Source organism: Gallus gallus, chromosome 2, assembly GCF_016699485.2.
Source record: "Gallus gallus isolate bGalGal1 chromosome 2, bGalGal1.mat.broiler.GRCg7b, whole genome shotgun sequence".
Lineage (NCBI taxonomy): Eukaryota > Metazoa > Chordata > Aves > Galliformes > Phasianidae > Gallus > Gallus gallus.
In genome coordinates, this window is record NC_052533.1 from 79590163 (window position 1) to 79612529 (window position 22367).

The window sequence follows — 22367 nt, forward strand, 5'->3', positions numbered from 1 at the left end:
TTTTGCGTTCAAGCAATTATTTCTGAAAAGGCACAAATAAGAGAAGAGTGAGGGTGAAATGATATGTATACCTCCTCCTAACTCCCCAGTTCTAATTATTCATTTTCTCTCCTACAAATTTCCGGCTTCCTTCTTTTTGTCACTCTTTGCTTTTTCTCTTCATTGTTCTGAGCAGCTGACATTGTTAACTTGTGTGTAAAGAAAGTTGGTATCTTTCTTCTACCCCAGAAAACATGAGTTTGGATTTTAGTTTCCTATTTTTTCTTGGCAAGACAGCAACATCTTCCTGCAACATTGTCTAACGTGCTGAATTTAGAAACTAGGCTAATTTCATAGCATTGCTATTAGGAGATAAATAGGTCCCCCTAATACTATGTTAAAAATAAAACGCTTTAGAACTTAGCACAGATATTCAATGCATAGAACTACTGTGACATATTTTACAAGATTGAATCTGAAAACTATTACTATGCCTGTTACCATTTCCCCTTCCAAAGACGGTTGAGCTCAACTCCATGTCAGCTCCAAGAAAGATCAGCCAGAGGAAGGACTATAGCAGTCAGAACAAGAGGGGCAAATGCAGAAGCTGGCTATCATTCCTCCCCTGGGAATCCCCCATAAAGTTAATAGCTCAGGAGCAGTTTGCCTGGATAGCTGCTACCATCCTGCTGAGAGACCTGTGTTATGGTGGAGAGGTTCATGAGTTTTTCAGGTTGCACTGTCTTCTCTTCTGTAATAGCCAGACCTTAACCCATTGAACTTGCTGCTGTATCAAGTAAACGTTTTGAAGCTAAGAGATGAAGAGCAGGCAACGCTTTTCTTTGCTCTGATTGAAAAGTGGTTGCTAAACACACTGTGCTTATTTGTTACATTTTGCTGCCTACCTGCTCTGAGAACCACTTGCCACTCTGCTTCTGTAGTGTGAGACCAGATAGTTTCTGGGCTGGGATGACTTGTGAGCTGTTTGGATAACAGAACTGATTATTGTTCATGCAGTGCAGCCTGTTCTATCAGATATACGGGTAGCTATAGTATGTTAAATTAGAAGCCAAGGGTTTGTTATTGTTTTTCTCCTACTTCTCATCAACTCTAACTTTCAAGATCCAAGGTGCAACAGAGTGGGTTTGGAGGTTTTATCACTTCTCCTGTCATTGCCATCAGTGCAACCTGATGCTGGCAGGAAGATCAATAGTAATGACAGCTCAGCTGTATGCTCCTGTGTGAGTAAGGTGCCACTTTTCCCAGTGCAGTGCCTCTGAAATAGTGAGACTTGTACATGGGGATGCAAGGCTACACTGAGCAACATAAGTTATTGTTGATGCTGTCTCTGTGCTTCACTTTGAATACTCATGATTATTTTAATTGGCTTTGTTTTGTGAATTTAGCTGCTAGTTTAAAGTTCTGAAGATGCTTGGGGGGAAAAAGAATGGGAATTCCTATGGAAACTGAACTAGAGAATTGTTTAGTTATTTATTAGTTTTCTGACTGGATTTGTTTTAACTGATGTACTCATTATTCTGGCCAAGCACTGGATCCTCATTCATTCTCAAAAAGCATACTGCTAGAACGCTTTCAGTGTAGCTGGTGTTGCTGTTTTTTTTCTTTGTTCTAACCACCAGTGTTTCTAGCTCTCAGTAGATGCACTGGCAATATTGGAACTTGTACTAGATTTCAAAGGTGATAGCTAGAGTGAAGCTATTAATCACTCTAAACACTGCCATGTGAACCACAGAAATGTGATTTTAGAAACTCTTCTAAAAAGAAAATGTGAGAAGTTGTTCTGCCTTTAATCCGTGAAAGTTTGAAGTTGGTGAAAGATTTTTATGAAATCCTCTTGGCTGGCAGCTAGGTTGGGATCAAAATAAGCTGCTCTGAAACAATAAAGAACTTGTTGGTAGTTCTAAGCTTAAATTTTCCCATCAACCCTTAATCTAAAGTTGCAGAAAACTCTGAACAAATGGGTGTCTGAACGAATAAGGATCAGGGAGGGAGTGCGAGGAAAAAGGTGCTTCTTCATCTGCTTGCTATTTGGTGGCTGTATTTTAGCAGAACTTCTGAGCATATTGAATCCAGTTATGTGCATTATTGTTTTTATTTTATGACTCTTAGTATCTATTTTAAAAAATTGGGAGGAGAACAGTAGTATGGATTCAACAAAGGATCATAGATGATATAAAAATTATTCTACTTAAGTAGTTCTGACAGTGCTTAATATTTATTCTTAACTATAACCTAATGGACAATCAATTTTTTTTTCAATTTTTCAGAGGATGTAAAGGCCATGTATGTGTGCATGATCTCAAGTTATCTGTCTCTTAGGGCTTTGGGTCCTTAGTAATTTCCTTCTTCTAGCAGAATGAAGAGCTTCATGCTCTGGCAGGAGGCTATGTACATTCTCTTCACAGTAATTCCGAGTTCAAAAATAACCCAAACTTTGTGATTTAGTCCCTTGAGTCTCAACGCTGAATTTCACTTTCCATGCCCTTGTATACAGCTTAAGTTAAGCTTAGGATTCTGTCATGACTTCTTTCATGCATTTTCTTTTCCTCCCTAGCTGAAGTATTCTTACGATTTCTGTGGCCTTATATGAGTTGAGATACCACCACTGCTGAAAGTTTGTATGATGTGTCAAAAAATACGGACTGGAAAATTTTGCACCTAGAGAATTGATAATAACTATGAAGGAACTGTTTGTCTAACCAGGGTGTATTCCTTCTGGGATGCTTGTTCATGAGACTTGTAATGAAGTTCTGCTCCGTGATGTTCATGGTGATGTTTGTAGGAACCAACTGGAAGAAATAAGGCAGGATAAAATGAATCAACTGAATTAGCTTGTGAATCTCTATTTCATTGGATCTTTCTTTAGCAATTGGTAGCAATCATGCTGAAAACTAACATTCATGTACAAGTCTGACAAGAAAGGAATGTAACTATTCATATATATATATTATACTATTTAAGTAGTGCTTATGCACCAGTTAATTTTCCTAATGAAAATTAGCAATGTTTTTGCTACCTGACTTCACCCTTATATCATTTGAACTTTCTCTAAGGTAAATTAAACTGCCTGGCAACATGTTAAGGATAACTGTTCCATTGCTTACGGCGCCTTGGGATAGTCTACGTAATGTTCCGTAGAGGTGTGTAAAACATTGCTGAACTTCTCATTTCACAGTGGAAGAATTATTGTTCGAGAACTGTTGTGCTACTGAAAAGCCACTAGATGGTAGCATTGGAGGGGATTTAGCTGTAAATTAAAATCGAGGGCAAGGCAGTACTGACAATATTTTTGTAAGATTTTTTTTTGACATTTTCGTAAGTTGTTGCATGTATTTGGAAAAAAAACTTACATAGTATCTCATGTACAATGGTATGGGTTTTCTTAACAGACACTTTCAGAATGTAAGTCATCAAAAGGAAAAATGTTTAGCCAGTGACATAATTCTTACCACTTTTCAAGTAGAAAGGTACCTTGAGGAGCATGTCACTTGGAATCAGCGTGCAGGTGTTGGTGGTGTTGCTTTTTTTGTTAACATAATGTAATTGTTATCACAGTTCTTTTGCCTAGTAAACTAAAAGGGAAGCGCCAACGCAACCAGTGAAGGGCCTCGAAAGAAGTGTTATCCCCATTCCGTCTGGTGATGTTGTCTTCCCTGTGCTGGACACTGTTCGCGGTGTGTTGGCTTAGATACAATTGGAATATGTGAATCTCAGGCTGTGAAAGAATCTTGATGCACCAGGGAACAAATCCGAGTGCATTTGGAAATGTTAAAGACTTCATTGGATGTGTCCATCTGCTGTCAGATTAGTATTACTGGGGCAGGTGAGCTGCTTCAGCTCAGCGAATTTAGAGTGCCCTCTTTCCTGAGGTTTTGACTCGGTTGTGCAACTTGCACGCTAATGAACTGAACAAAATAAAAAACATGTATGTGTATAATAGCTCTGAAAACAAAAAACAAACAAAACAGTGAGGATGCTGCTATAAGGCAACATTGTTCTCATTGACTTGCTTCCAGGTTCTAATTACCTATCCTGTCCTCTTGTTTTTCTATGGAAAAGTACTTCAGGTGTTGAAAGCGGTTCAGAGAGTTTCACAGGACCTGACTTAGCCTTCATGAAAGAGATACAAGAACTTGCAAAGGGATTTATTGAGACTACAGAGAAAACAGTGGCTTTAGAAAAACTGTGGGAAGAAAGCTCAAAGTTCTTGGGTAAGTTGTGATCTTTCTAGTAATGAATTGCTTTGTTTGATAACAGTCAAAGGAATACTTCTATCTTAAATAAAATTAGCAAACTCAAGTTTTGCAGATACAAAAATAAAAGCCACTTTAGTGATTATTATTACTGTGGCTGTTCTAAAATCTCAGCTTTCTGGAGCTGTACTCTTGTTTTATTACTTGATTGTTAAGAAAATACTTTGTGGTGAAGGTTTAAAGATAATCATTATTAATTGGAGTATACAGTTACTTAGTCTAGTGTGCGTTCAAGAATAACTATCAGGGTTTAGCAAGAAAGATCTGTTGGTTTGGGTAACATACCTAGCATGTCTTCCCAGTTATATCTGTTTTAGTAGGAGATCACAAGGATAGGATGCCTGTTTTCTCGAACCTTGTGACCCTTAGGGGATCAAATCAGCCTTGAACTAAAAGAGTGAGATTGGAAACACCATGTTCTGACTTTCCCCACTCTGCTCCCACTCATACTGCTCATCTGTACTCATCATATACTTGCTGTGTAGCAGGTGGTTGTGATTTCAAGCAGGAAGATTGAGGTGAAGCAGTTGTTTTTATACCTGGCTCTGTGGGGGCTAATACATTCATCTAGTAGTTGATCTGCTGATTTTGTCTTACTGAAAAGTGAATGGTAATGCATTTTCTTTTGTTTCTGTGATAACTGTAAGAATACTGGAAAGCATAGAAAATTTGTGGCTCACTAACTTTCTACAATATTACTTGTTTTGCACCTGTTTTCTCCTTTAATAGTATACTTTGTTTACTACTTGCTATTACTTATAAAATAGATTTTCTGAGGTTAATAATGCCTCTTTGTAAAGGAAAAATATCTCATTTTACAGGACTTCATAACGGCACCACTTTTCTTACTGTAAGTACTTCTACATTTTATTTCTAAATAGTTCTATTTTTTTAAGTGTCTTATATTGTAACAGTTAGAAATTTCTATCCTGTCAGGTTTCAGTAAACTACCTTTAAAAAAATTGTTATATTGCTGAAGGAAAAATTATCTTGGATGTTTCAGTGGTTTCCTGTGTACTGATTTAAACAACTCTAGGTTGTTAGTAACGAAAATCCACAGCTTTTAAAGGCTAGATATTTATTTGGAGCTATTTAAAACTCTGTCTGCCAAACTTTGAGTAGTTCTATAAAATCATATTACAAAACATCTTAGAAGCAACTCTTAAAGTGTGCTTATTATTTGAAAACAAAATAAAAAACCCTAAAACCTTAGGAAAAGATTATAGTGAAACTGAGAAGATGGGCCTCTTGGTTGGAGATTACTTTGAATTCAGATTTATGATGCAATAAATACAACATGAAGAGTAAGGTGGGAGTAAAGGAAGGCAGGTTTGTAAGATGTAGCATAATTCCTTCTGGAAGTCACGTGAATTTGGGCTCTGTGCAGCCTTTCCACCTCTGCAATCTCAACAGAACAAGGATGACTCAGTAGGCATGTTAGTGGATTTCCATTGCTGTCAATGTTTTACCTTTTGCAGAACAGTGGTTTTACTTCAAAATATTGAAAAATTATTTTTTCTCCATAGTTAATTGATTACAGCTTGCAATTTCATGAGACCTACAGTTTCAATTCATAACTAGAAATTGGATAGCATTTTCACAGTAATATTTGTCAATTGCTCAAAAGCTACTTGATCAGATAGAACTTTATTAATCACATCATAGAATAATAGAATGTTTTGGCTTGGAATGGATCTTAAAGATCTCTTAGTTCCAATTCCCCTGCCATGGGCAGGGCTGCCCTCCACCAGCTCAGGCTGCCCAGGGACAGGGACAACCTGGCCTTGAACACCTCCAGGGATGGGGCACCCACAGCTTCTCTGGGCAGCTGTGCCAGCGCCTCACCACCTTCTGAGTAAAAAAAATTGCTTCCTAACATCTAACCCAAATCTCCCCTCTTTCAGTTGAAAGCCACTGCCCCTTGTCCTATCACTATCAGACCGTGTAAAACGTTGGTCCCACTCTTGCTTGTAAGTTCCCTTCAAATACTGAAAGACTGCAATGAACTCTCCCTGGAGTCTTCTCAAAGCTGAATAAGCCCAACTCCCTCAACCTTTCTTCATAGGAGAGGTGTTCCAGCCCTCTGATCCTCGTGGCCTTCGTGTGGACCCTCTCCAACGGCTCCACATCCTTCATGTGCTTAGGGCCCCAGGCTTTGGGCACTGTACTCCAGAGGGGGGCCTTATAAGGGTAGAGTAGAGTGTGACAATCTGAAAGAAGTGTATTGTTATTAACAGCTAGCATATGCAAGCATCTTTTAGTAGAATGTCTCTCATGTTACTATGATCCAAAAGAGCTCTATTGAAACATTAAGCTAGATAAATGAGGGCTGGATAATGAACAGCAGCGATAAATCCTGTGTTTTGCACGGGCATCTGATAGTTTAGTCCTACAAAAGATGTGCTTTGTGTTCTTTTACCCCAGTCAGTTAATCTTTCAAAGGCCATTTTCACCAACCAGTATTTGACACCTATCCAAGCACCGTGGGAGGAGCTGTGAGGTGAGAATGGCATGTCCTTGGCAGGATGCTGCCCTTTATCGTTAGGCTTAAAGTTCAATGGCATACTAAAGAGCTCTTTGTGTTTGAGATATCATAGGCAACCCTTCTCTTTCAGTGAGTATAATGTCTCCTTGCACTTCTGAGCAGAAAGATTACTCAGATTTTCTCCCAGTTCCATTCACCACCAGAACAGACAAAGTCATGTGCAAGATAACTAGTTCAAAGTAACTTAGTTCAAAGTATCACCAAAATGATGATGTGAATTAATGAAGTTAGAGGGTACACTTCATACTTACAAAATATTTGTAATAGTTTTAAGTTCAACAGGGTTGGGGAAGTAGCAGACACCTGCTGATTTTCTCTGCTAATGCAAGTGTCATGTGTAAATGTGTTTTCCTCACATGAAGATGGATTTGAATGAAGCAGAAGAAATCATTTCTAAAATAGAAAACCTGTACAAACAGCCATCTTTCTGGAACCTTCTGCATTCTCTCCCTCACCTTGAATCAAAGAGCTTATATACAGAGGATGGATTAGCTGCCATAGCACAGTTTCTAGAAGTTATTAAAAAGTAAGTACTTCTAAATACTCTCTTTTAACATTTTACCTGAAATTCTTGTTCTTTTTACAGGCTACTTAATCAGTATTCTTAACATGCAAGGAAGGTGAATTTTTCTGTTGACCATGTGCTGCTTTTATAAGAGACATTGCGGGTGCTTACACCCATTCTGAGTATTTCATAACTGTTTTTTAAATCTCCGTCTAGCTCAGCAGTAATTCCCAAGGAAAAAAGTAGGTTCATGTTAGAAATGGCTTTAAAGTTTACCACGTGCTTTGGGATTCTCCAAAAGATTATTTACATATGAATGTAAGAAAATCACAATTGGAATTGTAATCAGCTTAATACATATGTGTCGTACAATATCAGAAAAATGACTCCATTGCATTTCTCAAGACTCTTGTTCCTGTTGCAAGAAAAGAAGCACTAAGAAAAAATCCGAAGGACTGTATTCTGGATGTGATAGTTTCTGCCTCAGATAAAGGGCAGTTGGATTCAGAGGGAGACCCTGTGGTATCAGAAGAACAGAATACAAAATAAGCTACAGGAATTTTCATTGAAATAAGGAAACCTTGAAGTCAGAAATACTTTTGCCAAAGTAGGTAATTGTAATAGGTGATAAGAAATTGTTCACTGAATTCAGTGACAGACTTGTAAGGCTTTGGGAGGCCACCAAACCTGTCTGCCTGTGCAAGTCTGGCCACAAATGTCACCAGCCTTATTCAATGGTCAGCAGAGGCCTAAAGACTTTGAATGCCAACTGTTGCTGCTTACCTTTTAACATCTCACTGTCTTTTTCTTAGTTAAAAAAAAAAAAGGTATGAAGGATATGATAGCATAAGGTATTTTTGAAACTGGGGAGTAAAGAACTGGCTGGATGTCTGGGCTCAGAGAGTGGTGGTAAATCAGAATCACATCCTGCTGGCAACTGGTCATGAGTGGTGCTCCCCAGGGGTTGGTACTGAGGCCTGCCCTGTTCGTTATCTTTATTGATGACCTGGATGCGGGCACTGAGTTCACCCTCAGTAAGTTTGCACATGACACCAAATTGGGAGGAAGTGTCGATCTGCCTGGAGTAGGAAGGCCCTACAAGAGGGATGTGGGCAGGCTGAATAGCTAGGCTCAGGTCAGTACCCCCCAGAGCAGAAGACTTTTCTTACAGGTTTGTGAACTCATTCAGAGACTGAGCGTTCCTAACACAGAAACTTGACCGTAAGCTTGTGGTTATCATTTTCATCTTCTTCAGCAGCAATGGCCAAAGATCACAGTAACCACTGGCTGCTGTGCTGGGTCAAGCCACTAACCTGATAGTATAATCTCAGCAGCGCTTTCTTCTACCCTGAGCTCATAGGAAGGTCAGAGTGAGAGGTGGGGAGAAGGGTATGAGCAGATGTGTGGGTACTTGGTGGTAGCTGGGTCAGTCCACAAGGAATTAATGGCAAGAGATTTGGCTTATATTTATTTTCATTTATTACTTTATGGCTTTTTTACAGTGTTGGTGCCCTTCAATGACAGAATTTTCTGTAAATAATAACATTTGGAAACGAAACCACAAAAAAAACCAATGCTCACCTTGTGACTGTCCTCATATTTCTGACTTACATTTCTAGACAGAGGTCCTAGTTCAGGCAGAATTTAGTTAGCAGAGAGGATTCTAAATTTACAACTTCTCCTGCTTCCTTGCCCCATACCATCTATCTTATGCTCTCAGAGGTACTTACCAGACAGTAGCCCACTAGACAAAAAGAGACAACTAAAAGCCAACCCAAAAGCTTAAAGAAAGAAAGAAAAATGTGTTTGCCCTTGTCTTGTGTTTTCTGTGAGGGGACAGTAAACTGTCTGGTTGAGACATGGCCTGGTCCAGTACTTTTCATGCCTATTCAGGTAAGTTAGTGTTGTGAGAGTATTCTCACTTCTTAAAGAAGTGTTTCTGCAGCTGCTGATCCAGTCTAGAAAAGCTGGATTTTTATTTGCTTAGTAACAGAGGGATACATTATAGGAAATAACTAAAAAGTTTAACATAAAATTTAAGTAGTAAATTACAGCTACATTAACATCAATAAAAATTAACAGCTAAGGGGACTGAAACTGGTAGTTGTAAGAAATTCAACAGATATATTTTTATTAACATATTCTGTAATTTGCTCTAATTTGCTGTGAGAATACTTGTGCTGTTGCTTTAAATGTTTTTTTCCTCTGCAGATTGAGTGGAAATAAAATAGGCATTCTATATCCATCCTGCTGTCTTGCTGCAGGGAAGACTGGGTGTTTTAGCACTCTTGTGGTTCTCATTTTTAACTCATATTTCCTTCCTTTTCTGTCCCTCGTTCCTGAGAACGCTGATATATCTCTTTCATTTTCTTAATGAGAAGTGGGTGAAACTCTAACTGTAAAATCTCACCTTGTGATATTTTGATTTAAAAACATAATTTAACAGAAGTTCACTTTTTTCAGCAATAACTATATATTTTAATATTCAGCTGCTTGAGCTTCATCTTTTTCCACCAAGCCCTTTCAGTTCTGTGTGTATGGAGAGCTTGATTTTTTGTTGTTGTTGTTGTTTTATTTTCACTTTCAGTACCTTAGTATCATTGAAGGATTTAGCTGTCATGCCACTGGGACAGACTTTCCGTGAAGTGGTGAAAATTGCTCTGAATTTAACTGCTGCATCAGTGCAGGAGAGGAACTTGGAGGGTAAGGAATTTGCTTCAGATGGTTTTTTTTTTGAAAGTAGCTCATATGCATACTGGGAATATATGATACTGCTAACTGAGGCGATTGCTGCTAAGCTCCTAACATGAAAAGTTTAAGTATTGAACTACATTGTTCTAGCACTAACTCATTTCTTTATCTGTTGTCTACATGCTAATAACTACATTTCATCAGACCATGGCAACTTTTATGACCTAATGTATCATGCTTATAATGATCATTCAGTGGTGAGTTTTGGAGAAAAGCTAAATCACTACAAAGAGCAACCTCTTCCATTTGATAGAGGGATAGTCTCTTGCTTTGGACATGCATGCTAAACGCTATGGCTGTTTTACTTTTTTCTTCATTCTTTGGTATCATAAATTCTGATTGTAGCTGAGAGGCTCCTCATCTACTGCATGATTATGGGAATTGAGTAGAAATGGAGAAGGTAGACTGGGCCCAGGACAACTCTTCCAGATAATGTCAGGAATAAGTTTCACCGGTAAACTGTCTGGAGAAGCACAACTAGATATCAGGCTGCAGCTGTCTGCTCTGCATAGAAAGTCAGGCCAAGCATTGTGTGTGGTTTAAATCCCTCTCCCACTGTCAGAAACAAGACTGAAGTGGTAGAAAGGTGTTCGCTCGAGCCCTTGTGCGGAGGGTGTGCTTTAATTCTCTGGGTCTGCACACAGGTCACTGCTATTATTTGTTCTTAAAGCAGAGTTTGTGTGTCCGGCAAGTATTTTTGACTTGCTCCTTTCATCTCAGCTACAGGAATCGTATGGGCTGATTGGTACATTCTGTAGCATGTTCTTTGAGAAGAAAACCCAAAGCCTGATGTTGGGAGGCTATTTTAAAAACTTCCTCGCTTGAAAAAATAAAGGCTATGTGAAAGCAAATGTGCAATGGGAACTCCAAATTAGAAAGTTAGAAAAGCTGTGGCTTCTTCGATATGCTCGTAACCAAACATTCAGACATTTATGACAGTTCAGGGTTTATCTTAAAGATAGAGAATGAAGAAAGTTTAATGCTAGGAAGCTGATGTGTAGTGCAATTAACAGGTATACTGATAGCAAACCAGGCAGACCTTAGTGTGCTGCTATCTAGCTCTTATTGCAGAGGTATTCTGCAGTTCCATGCTTCTCTGTGGGCTAGACAAGACTGTGTGAGAGCTGGGTACATATATTACTGCCCCCACTTATTCACTAGGACTGTTTCAAACTAGCAATGCAAAATGACTTTCTTTTTTCCATGTCTCTTACTGCAGCAGAGGTGTGATATAGCCTTCCTGCAAATCCTTGGTGATCTGTGTCACCAGATTCAGAAATAGTGTCTTTTTTTATGCAGACCTGTTTTTAAAGTGCAACTAGTGTTCTCCTAGTTCCCTCTCTATCAAAAGTAGTTCATTTTAAGCCCATAAGCACACATTTGCACAGGTACATGTATCTGAGCACCTAGTTCAGAATGGCAAACTGCTGGATCTGCTGTCAGTCACTGTGCAGGGTCATCTTGTCATGATACTATCAACAGCTGGTGGATATCATCAGATTAGCTGACCTTGCCATGCTTCTAATGCGATCTGGGACTTTATCCAGTAAAACAGGTGTTAAATTGCTCCTGTTTGTGTTCCACCTCCCTCCCCCCAGAAGCTGGAAACATCATCTGTGAACCTCATGAAGCTTGATATATCAAGAAATAGCAGTAGGAATTATATTAATGAGGGTTTATCTTTTTTTTCCTTCAGGTTTTCAGTATAATCTTTCTCTAGAGGATATTTTGTGGAATCCACATGCTGTCAGAGCAGAACTTGAATCCAGATTCAGTTTTGATGATCTTCACGTTAAGAAACTTCTAAGTTATACAGCACAATTTACAAAGGTAAACAACTTGAATAAATGTTTTTCTTTCCTCTGTTTTTATTTCCTGGTGGGAATTCCTGAAGGCATTTTTTTCATGCCTTACAGAAACTATAATAGTATATTTGAAAGGCAGGCAAAAGCATGACTTATTCTACCAGAAGGCAAAGGACTTGGTTGAATGTTACCAGCCAAGCTTTCAACTTGAATCCAATTTTTTTAAGCTTTATTCAGCAGATATTTGCACCACTATATGTGGTTAGCTAGCAGCATGACTAATCACTTGAAGCCATCTATGACTAAGGGATTTCTTTTTATATGAAGAATCAAATGATTGAATCAAAAGACTATTTAATAACAATGTTAAATTTTGAATTGCCCCTCTGAACTGTGTTGCCTTATAGAAGTTGCAGTGATGACTTTGTTTCCATTATGATCAAGATAGCAATCACTTTTATTGACAAATCACTTGTTCTGAAATAAATCTATGGGTTGCAAGAAATGAAACAATGTGTAAAGAACAATTCATGTTTTTACTGAAATTACAGACGAAGTTTGTGAAGGTGTGAAGCAGCTATGACACTGCTAAAAGTCCTATCTTAATTCCCTTCAAAATAAATACGTTTAGCATCAGCTAGAATTTGTATACACAAACGTTCTGGTAGATCTACTTGTATATATTGTATATATTAATGAATTTATGCTTCTCTGGAGTTACCACTGAGGATGGCAATGTCCTGAGCTTATTATGCAATCCTGCAGAGAATTTTGTCTTACTCTGCAAAACTTTTAAAATAAATCCTAGATTTGAAGTTGCCTGGATTCATTTGACAGCCAGCATTTTTCATCTTTGTTGAGCAAAGAATGCCTGTCTCTTCTGTGTCCATATCAGGACTGTTGATGTACCTTTCTTCTTAGCTGTGCGGTCTTGGTATGAGTGTACTTGACTGATGAGGTGTCTCAGTGGTGTGTCAAATTTTGAAGGAAAAATTTCATCTCAGAGAGGGCTTTTCTGTTTCTCCTGGATCAACATGATCTCCTGTGATGTTCTTTGATCTGTAGAACGCTTGAAACATCTGTTAAATTTCTACGAAAGTCCAGTCTTTGAATAGAGCATGCCAGTAATTGTCAGAAATCTCTTTGCTCTTTACCAGGTTTAGTCTGGAGTTGTTTTTGCAAGCAGCTCATTATAAAAACAGGTGATTTACACAAATGGGTGGATTATATTAACAAATAAAGAAAAATAAACAACAATAAACAAAGCTCCTTTGAATGGCCTTTTAATGACATCACTGATGGCCAGTGTGATCAACTCAACCAAATATTTGACAGCAGCCATGGTAGGCTGTGTAATCCCTGGCCACTCACTTATTAACTGTTTATAGATTAAGCCAATATCTTCATATTGTGTGCTTGTGTTAGGACGCTGAAGGCCCTCAAAAGGTATGAAGAAAGGTACTCAAGCCTGGACAATGTCTGTTCTGAGGACTTCAGTTCTGTATCTAATGTCCAAGGTGGTTTGGTGTCAACACAGCCACAAAACTTTCAGTACATCCAGTTACAGTTGAAAGAGGTTAGGATGGAAAGTACCTCAGAAAGACACTATTAGGAAGATTTAAGATGTACTAAATTATTTTAGAAAGCATTCATAAAATTTATACGATCTAGAATAATAAATCTTTCAGCACTGAATTTAGAAGTCAGGCTATCAGGAGAAAGGTCTGTCCCCTTGGTCACGTTACTGAAATCTACCAACTTTAATTTTAAAATTGTCTGCTGTATGTAATCATTGAGATGGTGTCAGTGTACTGAATGCTTTATACAGCAATAATTTTTATATTTGTGAAGTTGCTCCTTTATAATTATTCCAGTGCAAAATTATAGTGTAGGTATGCTATCTAATTGTCAAGTTATTTCACTGACAACACGGGTGTTGAAGTAGCAACACTGGTGTAGGTACAGGATGAAAATTTCTTGTAGACAAGTCTAGTTATTCTGCCTAGTGCACAGGTATCATAATGGGGCCATGGGGCTCTGCATTTGGGGTACGCAAGAACACTAAGCTGAATTAAATGAGCTTTGATGTTCCTTTTCATTAGATAAGTAAATTGATAGCAGAGATAACACTCAGTAGCTCTCTGACATACTTATCCTTTTCTTGTGTCCCTGCCAGATTCCCACAGGAGAGACACTGGAGCAGTTTGTGTGCTCTGCTCTGTCCAGTGTGCCAGGAGATGAAGCAAACAAAGAGAATAATGAAGAAAGCTGTATTTCCACATGGCAAGAGGCCAAACTGTATCTTATCCATGCTGTCAGCAAGCTCAGACTCTATGCACAGGTAGGCTTTGGGAATTTAATCTATTAATTTTTGCGTGTAGGCTGTCAACAGTGACTCTGTTAAAAGATCTGAGTTAGATATTAAATATTGTTGCTGTGAACTTTTTTCATTTTACTAATAACAGAAAGTGATAATTCTTATAAATAACAGTTACAGTAGAAGTGTAATCTATTACCATGTATTAATCAGATTTTCTCATTAACTCAAATGCGGGATTGAAATTGGATAGGGAGTATAGTGAAACATATGCTGCTGCAGAGTTCTGACAGAAGGAAAACCAATTTACTGTCTCACCTGAGCCTGTATTTGGGCAAAACTGAAAGTGGAATATAGTATTCATTTTTAATTCTCCTCCACTATCTCAGGCAATAGTGACTCAAGCGTGTTGAGGTGCAAATAAGAGTAAATCTCCAGGATAGCATCTTCAAATTCTGCTCTGGCAAAACAGCAGGGCATGCGGTCTCTATGGTGACAGATGTTCCTTAAGGAAAACACTACAGTTCTTTCATTTAAAACATTTTAAAACATGTTATCTGTATATTAAGCTGCTCTCTTGCAATTTTTGCAATGTTGTCCACAGGAAGCATATAAAACTGGAGTTTATTTAAAAATGTAGCCTTCATTTTCTCCTTTGATAAAAGTTTTACTGGTCTATGGTGACTCAAAATCATCACTTAATGTGTTTGCCAAGACTAATGACTATTTTAGCCATCCAGTAAAAATTCCAGACATGGTTTATAGCTGTTTGCAAGGTGATGTTGCTATCATAAGGAAGTACTGTCAGCTGTCGGCCTCTGGGAGTTCCCTTGGTGAGCTGGTTGTAGCAAAAATTCTGTTATAACCACTGGGCACTTTGGAAGGATAATGGCAGAGCATATGAAGGCAGTCTGAGGGCTTTGCTAGGCCTTGATGGGCTTTATTCTAGGCTACACAATGGGAGCATGCAAGTTTCTTTTTCATTTGATTGTGTAATGGGACATCCAGAATGATGGGGCTTCCCCTTTATTGAAGAAACAAACATGCACACAACAAAAATGCAACAAAAACATGCAAAGTCTGTGTATTGTCTAAATAAGTAAGCTTTGATTCTCTAACAATGTGTGTTCTGGTTTGCCTTCAATCTGTTAGGTATTTGAGCAATGGTTCAGCAGCAGCCACTCTCAGAATCTTCTTTCAGAACTTGAAAGAATCATGGCCGATTTAATGTCTCAGCTGCTAGAAAACAGAGAGGCCAGGAAAATTGTCTCAGAAATTACCCTGATCCAGCAGTGGGATAAGAAATCACAAGCTTATTTTTCAGAAGAATATACTGCACCTCATGATCTGTAAGTTGTAGTTACCTTTCTTCAATTTGTATTACAAAGTTCCAATTAAACTTAATATTTATTTTCACATTCCATTTAATCTCTGACTTCTGTTTTGTGATTTTCTTATTTCTCACTTTGTAATTCAAAACCACATATGCAGTCAGATAATTGCTTTAATGCATACATGTTCTGAAAAAGAAATTAAGAAATTTGTAGAAGACCTGAGTACATTATCAGCACTTACAGAAACAAGCAGCATGATGAATTAGGGTCTGAGTGCTTTACATTGTTTTACAGAGTATGATTCCCACAAATAATTGCTGTGACTTGGTAATGTTTCTCATGCAAGTCTTCCTTAGGATCAATCTACTCATGCACAGCAGGTCTAGTGCATCAGAATTGTATTGGATTTTTTGTCGTAGAGATTGTGCTTGCATTAGTTTTCAAAGGAGATCTTGAGCAGAAGCCTCCTATGGAGAACAGAATTATAGTGTAATACTACGTGTTTGAAGATAAATCTGAAAGCTATAAAGAGCTTCTGTACAGTACACCCACAAGTAGGAGGTGATCACACAACCTTTGGTTCTGTGGATTTATTGCTGGTTTAATTCACTTACAAAGTGGGCATAGACCTTTTTCCATTTCCAAAAATATCTGAGCAGAAAAATAGAAAAGCATCTTTTCTAAGCATACAAATGAATGTGAGACTTAAACACAGGGTTTTATAACCCAGCAGCCTCAAATGGAATAGCAATCAGTGCTTCTTTTTCCCAGCTTTGACTGTTTGTAACCTTATTTTTTTAATTTTGGTAAGAGACTTGATGGAAAATGAACTTTTTTTGTAGAAAACTTTCCCATGTTTTGCTGTGAAAAGAAGGAAAGGAGATGATTGCAGGTAAATCTTTCATTGTATTAAAGTTTTCGTCCTTTAGGGAAATGAGTCTGAGAAAAGTAGACTTGTTTGTTAAAACTAGTTGCATTCCTAACTTGGGAGACTCATCATTGAGTGCTGTGAGTCAGAAGGGTTCTTTGGTATTTTGCTCCTTTCTTAGTGTGCCAAAGCTTTTGTAAAATCCATAATCTACTGTTGAGAGAGAATTGCAGTCAAACTGTTCAATAGTTAGCAGATGTTTTGGAATTTAGTTTGTTTTTATACAAGGAAACTGCTATAGTGCTGCCTTGTAAGAAGATACAGATGGTAGAGGGTCTACGCAGTAATAAATAACAGTTTTCCAGCAACTTTTACCTTTTTACTTATTGCACACAACAGTTTTGTACTCCACTACTTTTGTTTGCAGAATCCTATATCTGAAGAAGATGCAGGGTGTGCTGCAGGCTGTGCCTCAGTGGTCTGTTGTGAAGAGATTACGCCTGGTAGATGGAGCTCTGAGGAACGTAGTATCGCAGTATTTAAACTTCACTGATGGTAAAGATGCATGGTGGTTACTCCTTACTTGCAGTGTCCAAAGGCAGTTATCGCAGGGATCCACTATGTGTTTGTATGTGTGTGTGTGGCAACCTTGTCTCTATTGGGCTTCTGGTTTTGGCAGGCCCTAACATGACCTTCTAACATTTCTGGGATTGTCTTTTACTTGAGAAGAGTGAGATTACAGTTTTGCTTGGGTGTTTACAGAATTAGGCAACCTTTCTGTATTTCAAAAGAATTTGCAAGCTAAATCAGTAGTTACATATGGAAAGTGTCCAAATTTATCTACATTATCAAGGATTAGAAGCCTGCACAGGACCGCAGTTTCCTCTCATGAAAATCATGAAAGCTTGAAGTCAGTGGAGCTACTCTAATATAACTGTGAAAGAGGATAAGATCATGCTTTGTTGGTGTAATAGTACTGGTCTTTCTGTTGTGTCTTGAACCTTTTCCAGTAAGGGTGTGCAGGAAGGGGAAACAGTCTTTGACCCTCACAGGAGTAGTAGATTGTGTCACGTGCTTTGGGCTACGGAATCATCTTAATCAGCTTGGAACTTTTGTCTCTCCAACTGCTGTGTTTTTAAAACCATGTCATGCATAGTTTATTTTCCTACTCCTGAATCACTGTAGGTTACATATTTTTTTGTCTGTGGTGATGGGGGTCTGTCTTACAGAAGCTTTACATAGCCTGGAGAAACTGATTCCCTTTACCCAAAGAAATGAATCTATTCATCTGGACATCAAAAACCTTTTTGTGGAGCTAAAACAGGTATGCTGTGATTTGATATCTGTCTGTTAGCTCTCATAAGGCTACACAGGGTGCATAGTACTTGCTAAGTAGAATATCTAACTTCTCATTCTGCAACATTTTAGTCCAACTTTGTACTTCTTTTGATCTTTTAAATTTTATATTCAATTTGAGAAGTTAAAATGGAGTGTTAATTAAATCTATTACTTTATCCTCTAGTGCATTTTTAAAGTTGCAGTGTGTTCTCTACATTTTAGATGTTGATGAGCAACACTTCCTATGTCTGTGCTGATGTGCTTACAATGTTTGGGAAGGCCCTCAGGCATCCACAGATATCTGATACCACTGATAATTTAGCCATATATATGTGCACTGGCAATGACTCGAAGGTGGCTTTCAAGCAAAGCAACCAGCTCCAGTCACTAAGGGAAGCTGTAAGTATTTCTGAATTCTTGTTTAAATTCTGCTTGCAGTGCCTTATTTATATAGGGATTACAAAATGACATAAATTAACAAGGGCTATAGCTTGCTGCTTAGTGTTTGCTGTTAATGAGTGAGTGTAACTGATTACTTAAAATGATTAGAACGAGCCTGGGGGAAAAGTGCATGTGGTCCTGTAGGGTGAATGTGATGTTTCAGACAAGTTATGTAGCTGTGGTTTCCAGAAAGAGAAGACTTGAAACCCTGAACATTAAATGTGTTTTATGTTGGATTTCAAGAACACTGTTGCATAAACCCAAGAATCAGGACCAAAATCTCAGGGGAGTTTGCCTTTTCCTGGTTTCACACTACTGCTCTGTTTACCATGAAAGGTCCTGCTTCTGCAGAAAGTAACTCAGGGACAACAGAACCTGCCAGATTCAGTAGTGGATGATTATTTGGGATGGCAAGAAATAGAAGAAGAGCTAGCTGAAAATTATGCTTATTACTGTGATACCGATCCATTGCTGAGCTCAGAGGAGGATGTCCATTTCAGCTCTTGTGAGGAACAGCTTCTCTTCTCACTGTATGTATCTCTCAGATGTACATAAAGGTACTGATGCCAGCAAGGAATAAGGTACTATAATGAGTAAATGAATAGATAATAGGGTTAAACCTCTGTTTATTATATAAACAAATCTCTATATCAATAAATTGCTTTAAATTATTATATTATTGTTTAGCTATGTGAAGCATGAGTGTCATGCTGTTAATGTAGAGTTACGTTTACTGTGGGAAGATGCCTAAGATCACAACCGTAGTTGTCTTCTCACAAATTTGCCTGGATTACTGATGAATGTAAGAAACTTAATGGAGGAATTTACTAATAAAGCAATGATACCATTAAGTCTAAGCAGTCAAGAATGTCAGAAATTCCATGAACTGAATTGGCAGTAGAGATTAAATCCACAAATATTAATAACATTTTAGACCTTAGAAGATTTATATCACTTTTTGTCCCTTTTGCTGTTTGTTGATGGTTGATTGCCCCTTGTGTTTCTAAGTACACTTGAAATTGCCAGCAAGACTATTAGTTTTACATCTTATTTTATGAGCATTGAAAGTACTAATAGAGCTAAGAGGCCCCTGAGAGCAGAAGTTTGTGTTTAAGTAACATTGAAGAGCAAGAAAAGCTTTGTTATTGTTTGCTATTGTTATGCAGGGTGTTCTGTTTGCTGATTAATGCAAAGGCATACTCAGGACAAGCAGCAGCATTTCTTGGTATTGTTTTCAATTTCAAAATGCTGCTTTTGAATAAGAGAACCTTGTTGATGTCTCATAAAAGGCATTTTAGAATTTCTTTCTGCTCAAAAACCTCTGTGTAGTGATACAGTTGTGCTTAGAGTGGCATAATAACTATGCTGCTTCAGTAAAGAAATGGGAAAAGGAATGTGGCATGGACATTGGCCTATTTGCTTATTTTCTGAAGTCAATAGCACCATCCATGTGCATAAAATAGTAATAAGTTTAGCTAAAGGTTTGCAGAGAAACTGCATGTATTCACAAGCTAATTTTCTTTGTAAAGAAATCACTGGATTAACCATAGCAACCTGGTTCTCTGTGTCATTTCAGAATTAATATTACCCTTGAAGAATTTTTTTTTACTTTTGAGGAAAACCCATACTGGAAGTATTTAACAGCTTTTGTGCAATGGATGTGTGAGGTAGCTCAGTACACAGATGAGGAAGCGGGCTCCACAGGAGATCAGTTAGGTAAGAAAACACTTACTCCACTGCACAGGATTTATTCTGATTGTTCTATGTCTATTTTAGAGGACAGTATTCCTCAGAAAGGGACAAGTTGATAATTTTAACACTTCTAAGCATCTCTGTGTTTCTGTTTTCATTAATTTCACCAAATGACCAAACTAAGCAAAGAAAACTTGTACTGAGCCTGACTTGGGAAAATATCTGTAACTTTTAGTGCTGGATGGAAATTTTTTGGATCATCCATTTCTGTTCAGAAAACTCAAACTGGTTGAACCTGGTTGGAGTCTCATTTTTTTGCATTGGTACTCTGTCAGGAAGACTTGTCAAGTCCAGCATGTAAATGGAAGACCAAATGAGCTGGCCTCTATGTAGTGATATTCCTGGACTGGTTTTGAGTTAGCTGGTGACTTTGTACTTGATTTCCTTCATCCCATCCTGTGTTGTTTCGTATGTCCTGACTCTATCTGCTGTTAACTTTCTCAAAATATATTAGTTTTTTCCTTGTTTGATTGAAAATAAAGCTTTTTTTTTGAAAAATTCTCAGGTGTTCCTCTCCCTGAGGAATGGGAGAGATTTTTGCAATTTTAAATTTATTTCCAGTAAATTATTTGTATTATTCTATTCAATGCTTTCTGGTGCAAATGGGATAGGGAACATGGCACAATGCAGCTGATCCATACAGGTTAAAAAAAAAAAGAAAAATTACCTCCCTCAACATCACCATTCATTTCCTTTAAGTATTCTCCCCATGTTCCCAATGCTTACATTTTTTTACCAGTTACATTTTCATCTTCTGAAGGACTTAGATAGCTTTTTTTCTTAAATGAGAAATATAAAGATTTATGAAGGGTCTTGATCTTGCTACAGGTATGTTTTTTTTCCAACCATTTTTCTTTTTCTCCCTCCTTCCATTTTGTTCATAAAGCTAATCAGAACCGTATTTAATACTTTCAGCAGTAAGTGGGCTGCTGAGGAATGAAATGCAAAAAATAAGCTATTTTCTTTAATCAGAGAACTGTGTTAGTGAAATAAACTGTTCAAACATGATTGCACAATTTTTCTAAATCAATTATAGTTCAGGTATTTTGTATTTCTAGGTATTAGTAACTGAATTTCACAGGACTGCTTCCTTTTTTACTGTAATTCCAAGGAGAAAGAAACAGTAAAGTTCATTTCAGTTTCTGAGTGCAGCACTAAGTGTGCTTTTTATGTAACAAAATTAATTTATTCTTTTCTTGTCTTTCTGCAGGTTAGTTCAAAAGATATCTTCTAGATTTCCTTTTTTTCTTTAACAAATTGACTGATACAGATGTGTCTTCAGTAGAGCTGATATTTATTGATAATGTATTTCATTCGTTTGAATAACCCAGTAGAATTAAGATAAAACCCTTTACTAAAAATTGCATATTTCATTCTTTTAACATCTACTTTAGTGATAATCCACACAGAGAGAAATATACTATGTCTGTTAGAAGTTTTTCAGGCTGTTTCAGTGTGAGATGATCAAGTTGTTCATAAAGTTTTCTTGATCTGTCTTTTGGTATTGAAATATTTATTTTTTGCAGGTGGATTAGAAGCATCTCTATGTTCTAGACAAAAGCTCGGTTTGGAGACTATCTTAGGTCATTATTTATTAGTATTTCTGCAAGATTTACCAGATTATTCTTCATTTATTTCCTGGGCACGGTAAGGTTGAACTAGTCAATGCAATTTCTCTAACTGTGTAGTCATTACCCCATCTCTACTTCGGACACTTGTAATTCTTGAACATAGTTACTGTGCCATTTTCTTCCAAATAGATGGTGCTGTTCAGTGTTACTGGGAAGCAATGTAAGTAATGTATTGTTACAAAGCCTGCTTACCACAGTTACTTTATGCTTCTAATGAATGGTACAACGGAAGACATTTAATCACCACTTTGCTTAAACAAGAAAGAAAATATACCTCATGGAACAGCCTTAGACTAGTTGCTGATTGCTGCCTCTGCTATTTAATGCTATTAATTGTTTACTGTGCTTCGCAGATGATTGCAGTTAGAAAGCATTCTTATTAGTAAGTTACATTTCTGGACTCTGACTTTTTTTCATTATGCATATATTTAGCTCTCTGCTATTTCAATCCCTTGTTTAGCCTGTAAAATGGAAAATCAAACAAAAAAAAACAATCCACCATCATTGCAATTAAAGATGAAGAATTGAAAGTTTAACAGTGATATATGTTGTCTTCAATATTCTTCAGAATGTTGCCTCTAGTGTTTAAACAGACCATGTTGTGCTTTTCATTCAAACTGAACTTGATAGGCATTTTAATTTAAAATGGGCTCTAGAAACAAGTAACTGATGATTTGGGTTTTCAAAATCTTAGGTGATTTTGATATTTAGAGTACAAACTAAACATTTGTAAGTAAGATGAAATATCTGAAATACTGTTTCTAGAGCATGCACTGTTCCCTCTCTGCAATAGTACTAACAAAATGGCCACAAAATCCTTCACAAAC

At 37.5% G+C, this 22367-nt stretch overlaps 1 protein-coding gene across 1 annotated transcript in view; it reads left to right on the forward strand.

Annotated features, from left to right (window-relative positions):
- The window catches only part of ABCA13 (ATP-binding cassette, sub-family A (ABC1), member 13), a 184527-nt gene that overhangs the window by 14061 nt on the left and 148099 nt on the right, over positions 1-22367 (forward strand). The window contains 13 exon segments of the mRNA XM_040696008.1: positions 4060-4211; positions 5075-5103; positions 7161-7324; positions 9891-10006; positions 11751-11884; positions 14036-14200; positions 15329-15525; positions 16806-16933; positions 17608-17702; positions 17939-18115; positions 18494-18687; positions 19734-19873; positions 21436-21556. Of these exon segments, the coding sequence (XP_040551942.1) occupies positions 4060-4211; positions 5075-5103; positions 7161-7324; positions 9891-10006; positions 11751-11884; positions 14036-14200; positions 15329-15525; positions 16806-16933; positions 17608-17702; positions 17939-18115; positions 18494-18687; positions 19734-19873; positions 21436-21556 (1812 nt within the window).